The sequence below is a fragment of the Lynx rufus genome, unplaced genomic scaffold, assembly GCF_022079265.1.
Source record: "Lynx rufus isolate CCGP_SWC_20201006 ecotype Redwood Valley unplaced genomic scaffold, mLynRuf1.p SCAF_8, whole genome shotgun sequence".
NCBI classification, from domain to species: domain Eukaryota; kingdom Metazoa; phylum Chordata; class Mammalia; order Carnivora; family Felidae; genus Lynx; species Lynx rufus.
Window position 1 is genome coordinate 89,047,219 of NW_025814896.1, and position 14,180 is coordinate 89,061,398.

At 46.4% G+C, this 14,180-nt stretch overlaps 1 protein-coding gene across 1 annotated transcript in view; it reads right to left on the minus strand.

The window, feature by feature from the left end:
- Positions 1–585: 585 nt before the first annotated feature.
- The window catches only part of EXOC6B (exocyst complex component 6B), a 612,716-nt gene continuing 599,121 nt past the window's right edge, over positions 586–14,180 (minus strand). The window contains exons 21-22 of the mRNA XM_047067750.1: positions 8,148–8,260; positions 586–4,055 (exon numbers count right to left, since the gene is read on the minus strand). Coding sequence (XP_046923706.1) covers positions 3,929–4,055; positions 8,148–8,260 — 240 coding nt within the window. The 3' untranslated portion in view covers positions 586–3,928. The remainder of the gene's footprint in view (positions 4,056–8,147; positions 8,261–14,180) is intronic.

Consider the following 14,180-nt stretch of genomic DNA (forward strand, 5'->3'; position numbering starts at 1 on the left):
TTTTTACTCTAATGTGGTCTGCGCCTAAGATACTCCTACGGCTTAATACAATTTGAATCTGAGTCCTTCAAGGCCCAGCTACTTAACGTCCTGCTTTCTCTCTGCTCTCTTCCCTGACCAGACCCATTCCTATAGCAGGCCGTGGTGCCTGCCCCTCTCCCACGCTGAGCTCTAAAATCGGCTCATTTCGCCCCTTCTCCCAGCCCGGCTTTGTTCTGGGTAATCCGCCATCTTCCCATTCTGACTGGGAGCCTTTCTGTTGCCGGGCTGGTGTTCGACACATCAGGCCTCAAGTTGCCTAGCCTGGTGCTCCACGTAAATCAGGCATTTCAAAAGTTACTCGTCTTGATGGCGATGATGCCAACGTTAACTACACAGACAGGAAGATCTAACTCAGTAGTTCGGGACGTTTCAAAGGCTCCTTGCCCTTGTCTGGCAGGCAGGCTTTCTCCCCCCAGCAGGCTATTGCCTGCTCTGGTCCTCAGTCCAGTTGAGGGGGTGCATTGGCTGTCATCCAGATCACCAACCATAGCTGCACTGTGCGAAAGGGGCGGAAGAACAAAAAAAACCCATGAGACAACACCGTGGCTTTTGAAACAGGTACATAGGCTCTCTTGTTTAATAGCAGTTAAGAGAGGAAAATGTACAGGAGGAATAAACATGCTCTTTCCACACGGGAGGTTCCCACTAACCACGAGGCCCATCTGCATCAGTAGCTTTACGAGTGAGTTTTAAAGAAAAAAATTCCCTTTAGAGTTAAAAATGGACTCTCCTAAATTTCCTCCATAAATGTACAACTATTTGTGCAAAATAAAAAGGCCATTTCCAACACGCTGGTGAAAAGTAATTGCGGATGCAGGCGAAGAGAAAAAAAGAGGCAGTTGAAGCAGCCAGGAGGAGAGTCCTGGGAGAAAGGAGGCCAAGGTAGGGGGGGACTTCTGTTAGCAGGCCCCAGGGAGTGTCGAGAGGCTTTATGAGGAAGGTCATGGCCACTGCCAATCTTGGGGATAAAGGGCTCTGGGTCTGGGGCTTGCTGAGCAAGCGCTTGACAAGTGTGCGGTGAAGCTAGGCTGGCTTTGAGGCCTGAGAGGCTGTTAGGCCTGGTATGCAATGGAAACACTGGGGAGCACTCCCTGGCCATTGGACATTTCTTCTGTCAACAGGGACTCTGCTGGTTCCAATCTCTGGGTCCTGTTCTCCCCCTCCCCCCGCCAACAGCTTCATTTACAGTTCACGCAGAGAGATTTCCTATGAATGTTGAAACTATACAAGCCACCTGTACTACTTCTGAAACCCACTAGGGTCCCAAACAAGAACATCCCTCTAGAAGCATGGACCAGGTTTTTCCAAGAACTTGGTCAAGAGTCATATTAACTAGAAGGCCGGGAGGCTTCTAGCCACCTGTGCTCTTGCTCCCCTTACTGAGGCCCACTGGGGCACCTACCTATCTATCTCTGGGCACTTGAGGCCAGATCTTAGGAATCTGATGGGCATGGGCACATGTGCATGAGTCCTCCAAGGGCTGGTCCAGCTAGACTGAAAAGGCAAAACTGAAAATTCCTACTTCACCAATTCAAACAACTTGGACGCTGCGGGTCCCTGTTTTTTGACCTTCTCTTGCCCCCCAAGAGAGTGTCTCTACAGACAACTCAGTAGCGGCATGTTGGTTTCGTTAGAGAAGACTAAAGGCAGACTGAGAGGGAAGAGGAGATCTACCAAAGGGTCCTCCTTAATAAGTCTTGAGCTTGAGTAAGTGTTTTCTTTAAAGGGACTTCTGTGTACAAGGTGCAGAGGAACCCCCATTCCTCCACCTTGTTCGCCTTTCCTCTACAGCAGTCTTTCCAGGGTACATGTTTGAGACCGGACCAGCAATGATGACTCAAAAAAGACAAAAAGTATGACGTGCTTAAGGTTCTGTCCATTCCACATCCAAGTCTCAGTACACAAAGCTGAAGGAATCTTGCTGCAAACTGGGGACTAATAAAAGGCGTATATTTGGGGCCCTTCTTAAGCAATAGGACTTTAGATTCGTGTAATCATTTCTTGCTCCTTTTCAGTCAAGTCCAGGGCTTGGGAGATGGCATCTTGGGTCTCATTCCCATGGCCCCCTGCCATCCCTTGCCTTTTGAAGTTCTGGGTGGCAGCATTCACCCGGACCCTCATCCTAAGACCCTAGGCTAACCACCTAGGTCTCAAGGTGAGCTTCAGAAAGATTCTCCAGAGCTTACACGCAGACTCGTCTCTCCAGCTTTGAGGAAGCCTGCATGTCTGTGGGCATAATCTCTTCCCCTTGGTTTTCAAGTTGTGATGGGATACGGGGGGTTGGGGGGCTGGGGTGGGGAATAAAAAAGGAAGCACTGCCCTCCCCAGAAGCAACTCAGTAGCTGACAAAGGTAGTGAAGAATTTTGCTTGATGCGTCTCTCCACCCACTAATCCAAGCTGGAAAGGCCTGTGTGGCTTATTTGTCATTGTTTGGTGATGCATAATTATACTCTTGCCAGTAGCCACAGTAGCATCTTCCTGAAGAGTCTTCAAGTCCAGGTTCCTCTGACCTCACAGCAAAGCCCTTGTGTCAGAAGCCCGTCTGGGACAGCGGACACAGCTTCCAAGCTAGCTAGTCCAGGCTCGCTTTGCAAACTCCAGAATTTGTGGGGTAGGATTACAGACAATCTTTCTCAGATGAGGCCAAAAGATGGTTCGGGGGATCTCAGGAGAGGATGGAAGGCTTAGGCTTGAGTAAGAAGAGCTTCAGATCTAGGATATGACTTAGTAAGGGACAGCTGGGCCAGAGGTAACAAACTACTAGCCATACTTGGCCCTGTCTACTTCGTGGTGACAGCGTCTCCATCCCTAGAGGCATCCTGTCCAGCTACGGCTGCCCCCAGTGTGCAGAGCTGATAATATTTCTTTGAAAGTTGGTGGCCAGGGAGCTGGTTTTACAACACAAGGAACACTCCCAGGTAATCTTCAGGTTTTACCTCAGGGTAGAGTAAGGGCCATTTTCAGGCTTCTGGAATCCGACTTATCTCAATGACACTACTGAAGGAGGCCAAGTCTCTGTGAAGATCTATGGAAATAACTTTTGATCTATGTTCTGAACCAAGTTCCCTGACCCTGAAAGAAGAAAATGAGAAGAATGGGGAAAGGACCGAGGCTCTGATTCCATTCACACTGGTTTTCAAGAGCCAATAAAACTCCTTTTGGTGTGGAGCAACCTGCAGTTAGTCATGGGGTCCAATTAGTACCACTGTATACTCAACTCTGTCTTGCCCTAGAGAAATCAGCAATAAAAGACTGGGTCAGATATGGGCTAAAGACACTGCCATCCTTGGGGAACTGGAGTAAAGCTGTCATCTGGCCACATGCCATGCTTGTTTCCCAGCCAGTGAAAGTTGGTGGACGGAGGAGATACGAACCTCCGGAACAGTGTGCTGGTCTTCCATACACTAAACAGTAACGTTTTCCTGGTCCTCTCCTTGCATCATGAAGAATCAACCTCACCTATGTGGTGAATGGGGCACCCGGGAGTAAACAGGATATACTTTATTACCTTTTCGCCTACTCACCTTACCTCCCAGTGCCAAGTACCCATTTTGTTAGTGTCGTTCCTGAGCCCCAGACCTAGGCTCGAGAGCCATGGATGAAAGGTGGTTCATCATACTGGGATTGGTGATATCACCATCTCTAGGATGATACAGACAGTATAGTGTAACTTCACCTGAGCCCCAGCCTAGCAACATTTCATGTACTTGCTTTATCTTGTGCCTCTTTTACTATAGGGAAAGGTTATGCGAATACTGTACATAGGTTATTAAAAAAATACATTTGCTCTCTTTGAAGAAGAATGCACAAATGCAGGGCCAGCCAGGGCTGGGTCCCAGGCTATGGGGCTATAGTGAGCAGCCTCTGTGGGCCTGAGGCCAGCCTTCACGAATGGTGGCTGCTGATGAGTCCCCGGAGCTGCTTGGCCACAGTGTCAATCAATTTCTGCTTGTCTCGCTCATTTTTCCGAAACTGTGCAAACATGTTGTTCTTGCGGCTAGTGTCCTTCATCCTAAACACAGAAGGAAAGAAAGAGAGCAAAGTGTTTGAGGAGACAATGGTAGAAAGAACTGGCAGGAGGCAGGATCGCACAGTGTATCTTACCCTCCACCCAGAGTTGAGAGAGTGCAGAATGTTTCCACTGTCAGGCCCATACTTACCTACTTATTCAGGAAGCTGTCCATAGCCCTCCCAACTTCGGTCACCTTTGGAATCAAAAGTCAAAAGCCAGCTATGGGAGAGCCAACCCCCTGATCATCCATACCCGCCCTACCTATTTCCTTCCCTTCTATCTCTAGCTGCACACCTGTTACAGGTCTCTGGGGCATGCTAAAGTCCTGGTGCTCAACAGACTCTTACAGGATATCTAGGATCCACTTGCCACCTCATGAGCTTATGAAATCTTGCTGGGACCTTAAAGCTGGTATTTGAAAGATAGGGAAAAAACATACTCTCAACTAGTAATTCCAAGAGGATATGAATAACGAAAAGCCACCATGTATTTCTAAACTTCACAGGCTGTTTACTCTATCCCATCCTTAACAACACTAAGGGCTTGAATGATCTTTTTTCTTTTGTCTCAGACTAAGGACCCAGAGGCAGTGAGGTGGCTGAGTGTGTGGTGCTGAGGAGAGCAGGTGGGCCATCCTTTCACTTGATGAACCGGAACTTTAGGCAAGAGAAGCCCCTGAGGACTCGATGTCTGTCTATATCCTCAGACCTTTGGTCTTTGCAGGGCTTTCTATTCCTGGGTCCTGTTAAAGCTCCAGAGGTGGCATAGTCTTAGAGTACAAACCATGGGCAGCTCTGGGCAACAGTTGTGGTCAGATGGAGAGACCTAACAGGGAAGCATGGATAAAGTCAAGGCCAAGCTGTGGTTTCACAGAAATGCCCAGGTCTGAATAAGCCATTGTGATAGAATGTGGGAATCTGCTATTCCCTGCAGAGAGTCCACAACCTCTGACGTCTGACTGTTAACTCTGGCCTCAGTCTCTGCACACTGGGCCTTCAGCCCACCCCTAGTTCTGGTGTTAGAGAATTAAGAACACTGCCCAGACCAATTTCTCCTGGGTCTTCATGACCACCCCTAGGAGCTACACCAGCTCTCTGACTTCACAGCTCCCTGGGCTGCAGGGACACAGGTCAGAAGAAGTGGGGGGGAAGGAACCTGGCAACCCTAGTAATCAACCCCCAGGTATACATCCAAGGGCCTTTGGCCCATCGCCAATCCTGGCCCATCTTTTCCTGTGGGGTGGCTCTTGTGCAGAGGGGCAGCTTTGGGGCCAGTGAGTTAAAAGGCCAGAGATCCCACAAGGGCATATAAATGAGGTCAGGAGGTTGTGACGAGCACCAAAGCTGTGTGGTTCTGGCTGACACTGACGGCCACAAATGAATGGAGACTTCTCTCACAGATCTAAGCTTAAGGGCCTTAAGGCTGGAACTACTCAAGCGAACTCAGAACACTGAGTATAAGATACACCCACCCACATGGGCAGGTCTGTGCTTGGAGGTGAGGAAGAAGCAGAGGTGATGGAGGTTGGTTGAAAAGAAAGCACGTGGGTCTCAAGGCTATGATGATTACTGTATTTGGTCCCTTACACATTAATTATACCATTACATTTATGGAACTGACCTGGCTTTAGATTATATATCCCAGGGAATATGCTATAAATCTAAGTAAAAACAACACAAAACAAAAAAGAAAAAAAGGAGGAAGAAAAAAACGCTCCCTATATGTATGAGATATTTAATTTAACATCCTATGTGATCATTAATTTCAGGACTGCTCCAAGCCGCCCAGAGATGGCGAACCAGAGTTGGCTTTCAGCTCCCATAGGAAGCTCTTGCAATAAGGTAGGAGGAAGGGAGGAAGAAGAACCCTGGGCCTCAGAGTCTTGGAGTTCTTGGCCGTTAAGGCCTGGAGTTGGGATTACTCAAAAGATAAACTCAGGTGCCCTGAAGGCTGACGGTGGCATGCTGGTTTGTGCCCTGGAATGCTCCAAAGTCAAAGGGGAACCCTCCTCGGGATCCTGATCTACTCTGGCTATGGCCACCTCTCAATGACACAGGAGCCTCTTCTCTTTCCTGAATGTCCTCAGCAGGTCTTTGGTTCTTTTCATATCTCACCCTGCCAAGAAGCGCCAGGTTAAAAAGCGGAGACTGTCAAGCTCTGGTGGTACATCTGGCTGTGCAGAAAGCAGGAAAGGGTCAGGGAAAGGGACTGGTTCCTATGAGGCTGGGAAATAGGGATTTTAGTGATCGGCGTGGCCTATGGCCCTACTGGGTTTGGAAGGAAGCTTTTAAACCCTGCTGACTCCTAGGGCCAAGCACGAGGCTTTGGTCCTGTTAGGCCTCCAGAATGCTACAGACAGGCTGATGATTTTAGCCTATAATTGATCCACAGAAAGTGGATGAGGCAATACCTCTTAGATCTAGGAATTCTCAGGAGCAGACAAGTGAAGGACTACTGAGAGAAGGAACTGAAAGGGAATCCCACAGCCCATTTGGACACATAGTGAATACGACATCTAAACACCAACTGAAAAGCCAACATGTCCCCAGTTCAGCTGGGATTAGGCCTGGCCTCTAATAAAAAATTTTCCGCGGGAGGCATAGGCTCCAGATCTTAACGCCGTGGGTTTCAACCACCAGGAGGCGGGGAAGACTGCCGAGGAGCTCGCTTCTGTCAGGGCTGAGTTTCAAGCCCTGCACTAGCAAGAGTATTGAGTGGGCCAGGAAGCTGAGTGGGAACAGCCCTTTACCTGGCGCCAGTGGGGGAAAATCCCTGCTGTGACCTCCAGCCCCATAGGAATTGGTATGCCAAGGGTCACTCTGAGGACCAAGGATCGAGGAGGCAGCCAGCCAATTGGCACCGGGCTAGTTTAGTAGATTAGTGTGTCAGGGTGGGGACAACTCACAGGGTAGGGATTTTAGTGTAGTCATTAGTGTCAATGAGGAAACCAGAAGGACTTGCCTCAAAGTGATGGAAAAGGCCCAAGTGAATAATATACTTACTCTCTAGATATCCTAGGGAGGAAGGTCATTGGGAGAGAGAATCATGGGAAACAAAGTTAAAATGGAAACATCAGTCTGTCTTGGCCTGGAGAAAGCTGCACTCTGGGCTCTTAGTTTCTTGGCTGCAAACACATCCCTCTACATCCTGCTCTTGCTTACTTTCCAACTCCTCCCCTTCTCTCCCACCACACCGCGTAGTAGGGAGAATACACCTTAACCTTTTCTTCTGCTTAAGGCTCCATTCTGACCTCCTAGATGCTGGTCCGTGTATCCAAGTTCACATACGGCCACATAGGTACTTGCTGTACTACTTAGATGCAGGGTACTCTTCTAAGAAGCTTCGAGGAAGCTGGGAGTTAACAACTGTGATGACAGGAAAAAGCTTCCCCTTTCCTTGGATCTTGGTCTCTGGCTTGCCAGCTCTCAACTAGGTTAGCAAAAGCCAGAACTAGGCTGCACAGCAGATCCCGGCATCTGGTTGATACACTGGTTAGCCATGGGATGTTCTGGAGATGGCTGACCCAATCCCAGTGGTAGCGCCTCTGTTGGCCAGTGACTGCCCAGAGCAAGAAGGAGACACCTTCTCCAACACAGCTTTCTTGGGACAGTCAGCACAGTAAGGCTCGACTCTGGCAGGGAGTGGGAGGGGTTGCTGGTGAAGGTTTCAGTAATTCCAAGAACTTCTCTGCTAGAAACCGGATGGGGTTTCTTCGATGGGGCTGTTCTGCCCATCATCCCCAGACGACTGGGGCCAGTCTCATTCTATTCACCAGGTGGCCTCTGACCAAGCTTAAGGCATGGTTCTTTCTTCTCTTTCCATCTCTAGTTAAAGAGATGTTGCCCCTTTAAGCTCCAAAGTACTGCCAGAGTCCACGTGACCCATACTTGGCCTAGCTTATTGGGGGTTCAGGAATTAAGAGGCTACAAGAAGGCCAGCCTGCCAAATCCAATGATGGAGACTGCTGGTAGCACTTATGGCAACTTCAAGAACAGGACCTCTCTGCTGTCTTTTGAAGGTACTGGCGAAGAGAAAATTATCCCCGATACCAACCCCCGCTTCCCAGCAGAGACCGCTGGACTAGGTACTCACTTCTCAAGCAGGGTCAGTGCTGTCACTGGGTTTACCCGGAGGTACTTGCAGTTGGGCTGACCATAGTCAGCAAGGTAGGTTGACCAGTCCCACTGGATGAAGAGATCCAAAAGCTGTAAAATATTCAAACCCCACCCCAGGGATTAATCAGACAAGACCAACCAGGATCTCAGAAACCCCTACCATCCTTCACTACCAGATAACAGTAGATCTGGAAAATAAAAATAAAAATGTAATAAGAGAAAGCATGGCTAAAGACTGTAATGCAACTAGGAAAATAAATGAGTAATCATTGGAAGGCAGAGTCACCTCTACTATAAGTGCTGTAATGTTGCTAAGACCACATGCCTGCACTTAGCTCTCAGAGGCAGGCTGAGACTGAATCAAAACACAAGACTGTAGGGGCGCCTGGGTGGCTCAGTCGGTTAAGCATCTGGCTCTCGATTTCAGCTCAGGTCATGATCTCATGGTTTGTGAAACTGAGCCCTGCAACAGGATTTCTGCTGACAGTGTGGAATCTGCTTGGGATTCTCTCTCTCCCTCTCTCTGTGCCCCTCACCCACTCGTGTATTCCCTCTCCTCTCTTTCAAAATAAATAAACGTAGCAAAAAAACAAAAACAAAAAAAACCACAAGACTATCATAATAACCATTCATTAATTTAATAAATACTTAACGAATGCTTTCCATGTGTCAAGTGGCATTCCACATGAATCTTATTGCTAGAGAGACTGCTTAGAGGGCCACATATGTAACTGTATAAACTTTGAGGTTAAAAAGGTATGAGTTCAAGAACCAGTTGCATGACTTCCTGAACTGACTTTGCCCAAGTTACTCAGCTGATACTGTGAGATAACAGAAAATACATATTGGTCTCTGGCCCTGGTTACTGGTATAGAGCTCCTAAAACCCTTGTAATTTCCTAAATGATAAGAACACTACGGGCATCTCTTGTCCTGATATTGGCCTTTGACCTCTGTTCTTAACACAGATCTCTTGAAACCCATGTAATTTCCTAGGTGATAGGAGTGTCTTTTGTTCTAATGAGGCGACCCTGGGGGGCTTCCTGGATAAGGGCTGGTCACTACTGGAAGGATCAAACAATGATTAGAAGCTTGGAATTTTCAGCCCCACCACTCATTCTCTTGAGAAGGGAGAAAGGCTGAAAACAGAGTTAATGAGCTATCATGTCTATGTGATGAGGTTTCCATAAAATCCCAAAAGTACAGGGTTTGGAGAGCTTCCAGGTGGTGAACATGTGGAGATTTGGAGAGAGTGGTACGCCTGGAGAGACCATGGAAGTTCCTTCACACCCTTTTCCCTATACCTACACTATAGCATAGCACACCTCTTCCACCTGAATGTTCCTAAGTTATAGCCTTTTCTAAGATACCTGTGATCTAGTAAGTTCTGGGAGCCACTCCAGCAAATTCAACCTAAGGAGGGGGTCAAGGGAAGCTGCCGTCTACAACAGTCAGTCAGAAGCCCAGGTTGACAACCAGGTGGTTGCTGTTTGAATTGCGGGGAGGGTCTTGGGGGAACTGAGCCTTTAACTTGTGGGATCTGATGCTGTCTGTGGGTAGACAGTGTCAGAATTGAGTAAAATTGTAGGGCACCCAGCTAGTGTTGCAGGGAATTGCTTGATGTGGAGAAAAACGTCCAAGCATTTGGTGACCAGAAGTGTCAGAAATGAAGTGTTTTGTGTAAGTGGTAAAGGAGACTCAGAGGAGAAACACAGTAGGAAAAAACTGAGTTTTTCCCAACATAGAGAGCAAAACACTGAGTTTTTCCTTTACAGACACAGACATATACACATACCTATAGTGTGTAAACAGGGCACAGAGACAACACGGAAACACTGGACCAAGGTATAAATGGATCCTGTAGCATTATGGGAGCAATCCATGTCGCACCTACGTGGATACTGGCCGAACAGATGGAACCCAGAGCCATGATAGGTCAGGACTGAAAAGTGGGCTTAGTCCAAGACTGAGGGCACAGAATCTGGCACTGGGGTCAGGAGGGTTCAAGCGGAGCACCAAGAGTCATGAGTGCCAAGAACTGGATGCCTAGAAGAAGATAATGAAAGCACTCTGAGGGTAAATGGAGTTCTGAGTCTGGGAGAGATTCTGACTTAGAGAAACTTAAATGAATTTTGTCAAAGGCTTTCCTTCCCAGCCAGATTTAGCCTCAGGTTATCACCCTAACAAATATTTAAAAGCTGTAACTAGGTAAAGCCAAAAAAGAAATCATTGCATTTCAAAGGTAGGAGTGACGAAAGGGAAACTGTTGCCTCCCCTCTCTAAGCTTCTAGAGGGGGCAAAGTCCTGTTCTCACACTGCTGCACAGCAGGAGGGCCTTCTAAGCAGTCTCTAGCAATGGGATTCATGTAAAGGCCTTTGAACTCAAGACATGTTCCTGGGTCTCCCTTTCTGAGAGGTAACTGACGATGGAGACAAGTGGATGGCTGTCTCTCTGTGCAGAACAAAGCCAAGAGAGGCCTAGAGTCAAATCCAATGTCAGGGCCTGGGCTCTAGGCACACCTTCCTCCCCTGTCTGTCTTCACCGTGCAATTGGGCAAACAGGCGCTTGTGGGCCTTGCCCTGCTTGGCCAGGCCTCCTCTCCCATCCATTCTTTTAGAATAGTTGTTATAAACTTCCTTAGGCAGAACAGGAATTGGCTGAAGTCCCAAGCCTAAAACTGAGGAAAGCCCCTACACCCTTAGCCAAGAAAGGGATACTAAAGAGGAGAGGAGACGGGGACGGAGATGAGCAGACAAGTCAGTCAGTCTAGGCTGGCCTGGCCCCAAAGGGCCCTCTCAGGCCTCTTTCAGGTCAGGCCTATTTTAGTTGGCAAGTAAAAGGGCTTCTACCACTTCCTTTCACTGCCCCAAGGCCTCACAGAGCTCTGCTTTAGAAGAGAATTTTCCCTGACTTCCTACTCTAACTGTGGTATTTCTGTCCTATAGTACCCAAACACCATGCAAGATAGTTCCTCTTTACCTGCTCCTAGGAGTGCAATAGACACTCGTTCTAGTCCTCCCAGTACTGTGTTTTACAAATATAATTGTGTTTTTCCCCTAAATACTAGGAAAAAAAATTATGAAAAAAGACAGCATTCTCTTAATTAAAATTTGTTCTCGGAAAAATGTAAAAGACCTTGGGGAGCCTGTTATTGTTTGCACCCTAGGGAACTAATACAATAAACTAATAAAAAAAGTGAATGAATAACAAGTTGAACTGGAAACATTTGAAAACCTGATTTCTTAAAAGCATTTTTGGTATTTTCAGATGTGTATACATATGTGCATTTGACAAAACTACCTTCTCTATTAATGAATTCCTAATTTCTGTGATGGAATTAACGCTATCAGTATTTTCTGATTTATGGCACAGAATGCCATGTCTTTCTGGCTGATGATGCCTGGGCAAATCACCAATGGGGTGGGGAGGGTGGTTCATGATTTAGCTCTACAGTTTTCTATTTGTATCCTCCTGCCAAAGTCTCTCAATGCCAGTACTGAGCCTAAAAGCTCTGGGATGACAAGCTACTTAATTTATCCCACTCTGGGCATGAAAGCTACACAACTCTATTAAGCTCAACCAGTATGAGCTGTTGATCACACTCTGGGTCTGTGTTGCTTTCCACAGTCCTTCAGGGGGCTGGTGCCCAGTCTTATGGCCTCCTCTGGGAGAGCTGGAGACTGGGGAGTCTGGGGAGTACTTAACCAAGTTAGCTGCATGGGGCACAGTTTGGCTGGATCCCATGGAAGTGTTAGAATAAGAGATCAAGAGGGGCACCTGGGTGGCTCAGTCTGTTAAGCGTCTGACTTTGGCTCAGGTCACGATCTTGCGGTTCATGGGTTTGAGCTCAGTGTTGGGCTCTGTGTTGACACCTCAGAGCCTGGAGCCTGCTTCGGATTCTGTGTCTACCCCTCCCCCACTGGCACGTGCATGTGCGCTCTCTCTGTCTCTCTCTCTGTCTCTCTGTCTCTCTCTCTCTCTCAAAAAACAAATCCCTACTTGGTTTTTTCTGGTGCTTTCTTATAATAAGATTTAAGACATGAATTTTTGGCCAGAATACAACCGAAGTGATGCTGTGTACTACTCCTCAGGGGATCACACCTTGAGGTATACACTGTTCATCTGTCTCTCATTGGTGATATCAATTTTGATCACCCTATCAAGATGCCGTCTGATTTCTCCCTGCCTAGGTATTATGTTTTCCTTTGCCAACTAGTCAGCAATGGAGGAGACAATCTAAGATCATGCAGATATACAGCTCCTGATTAAAATTTCCCCTCAGATTTAGCATCCATTGAAGATTCTTGTCTGATTCAGCTTTACTATGATGGTTGCAAAATGATGGCATTCCAACTCCACGCTTCCCTCCACATTTATCAGTTGTCACTCAGCATTTCTCCCTCACTAACTTACGCATTTATTTATGGCATGGATTCATGAGTTCCCATTTTTTCAATGGCTTATATTCATCACTATACCTAATTCATTATTTCAGTGCTCAAACTGTCCCAGATTTGGCAAGTGGGAGCGCTTTGAGCTAGAGCCTGTGTCCCTGTGATACTTCCTTACCTTCTGGCATAATAAGGTGTTTGTTGCAGGCTTGTCTTATATCTACTGTGCCCCAGCCATCAGCCATTTCTCTGAGAGGCCCTGGTTTCTTTTAGTTGGAATGTTATAGAGACCAAGATTTGGGTGCTAAGTATGCTTACTGCTACTGTAGCAGTTTTGTTCATTGCTGCTGGGGGGCAATCTGTGGGCAGTTAAACCCTTTCAGCAGAGCTGGGAAATACTTGCACGTAAATATACATATACATACATATGTGTGCTTCTATAAGCATGTACACATATATACTGTAGAAATCATGAGTTTTCACTAATACCTCCAATCTAATCATTCTCGCAGAGTTCTTTCTCGCCTTCCTCTATTCCGTACTTGTGCGCGCTTTCTTCCACAATAAGAATCTTGGCTCTCAAGAACATCATCTCTTTTGTGAACTTGCTCCATCCTATCGTATATCTAAAATAGGTTCAGAATTATTTGTACATACCACTACCAAAAAAATTGCCATTTGCCATCCCAACTCAAGACTGGGTGTACAATCAAACAAACACTGTGTTCCTAAGTCACTTGGGTTAGTTCTTAATTTTCCCTTGGGTCTAGTTATGGTATTCATCTAAATGCAACCGGGTTCTTTTGTTTCCACTTGCTTTTAGTTCTAGGCTCCTTTCTCCCATCCTTGATAATTTAGTTTTTAAATATGTAGGACATTAACATGCTTCCAAAAGTCAAAACTACAAACAAGCTAATTCAGAGAAGTATTGTTCCTTCCCTTGCTGTATTTCTTTTACCCCAATTTTCCCCATGTCTCACTGGTAACCAACTCCATTGTTTTTGGGCCTGTCCTCCCTACGCCTCTATTTGTAAAGATAGGCAGAGGCACCGACACTTTCTAATTTTTCTTTCTCTCTTTCACAGGAAGTAGCATATTAAAAATGCATTCTAAGAACTCTGATTTCTTGATATTTGTAAGTAGATGGTGGATGGAGAAGAAGAAAGAGGAGGGTCAGAGGTGGAAGACTGAACTGAAGATCAGTGTTCCACAGTCTTTATAGTTTGAACATTACCTTGCAATTTTTATCATAGCCTCATGCTACATATGTTATTATTTACTTAACATTTTTTCTTTGTATTGATTCCTGTTTTATCATAAGAAAAATGTAAAAGAACATTTTACATCACTATCATAAATGGGAAACCATTCTTGCCATAAATAGATGATGACTCAAATATTAGTGTCACAATGAGATGTTCTGTTTGTCATCACAAAAACTAAAAGGGGACATGATTTAGTGTTTCCTTACAACATGATTTAGTCTTTAATGGTGCATCTGGGTACTACCTAAACCTGTATCTTGAGTACTGTGATGTCTTCTGTACCTCCAGCATTCTATTCATACTAGGGTTTAGTTTGTGACTTCAGCGAAGAGTTCAGTGATGCCTGTGTGCCTG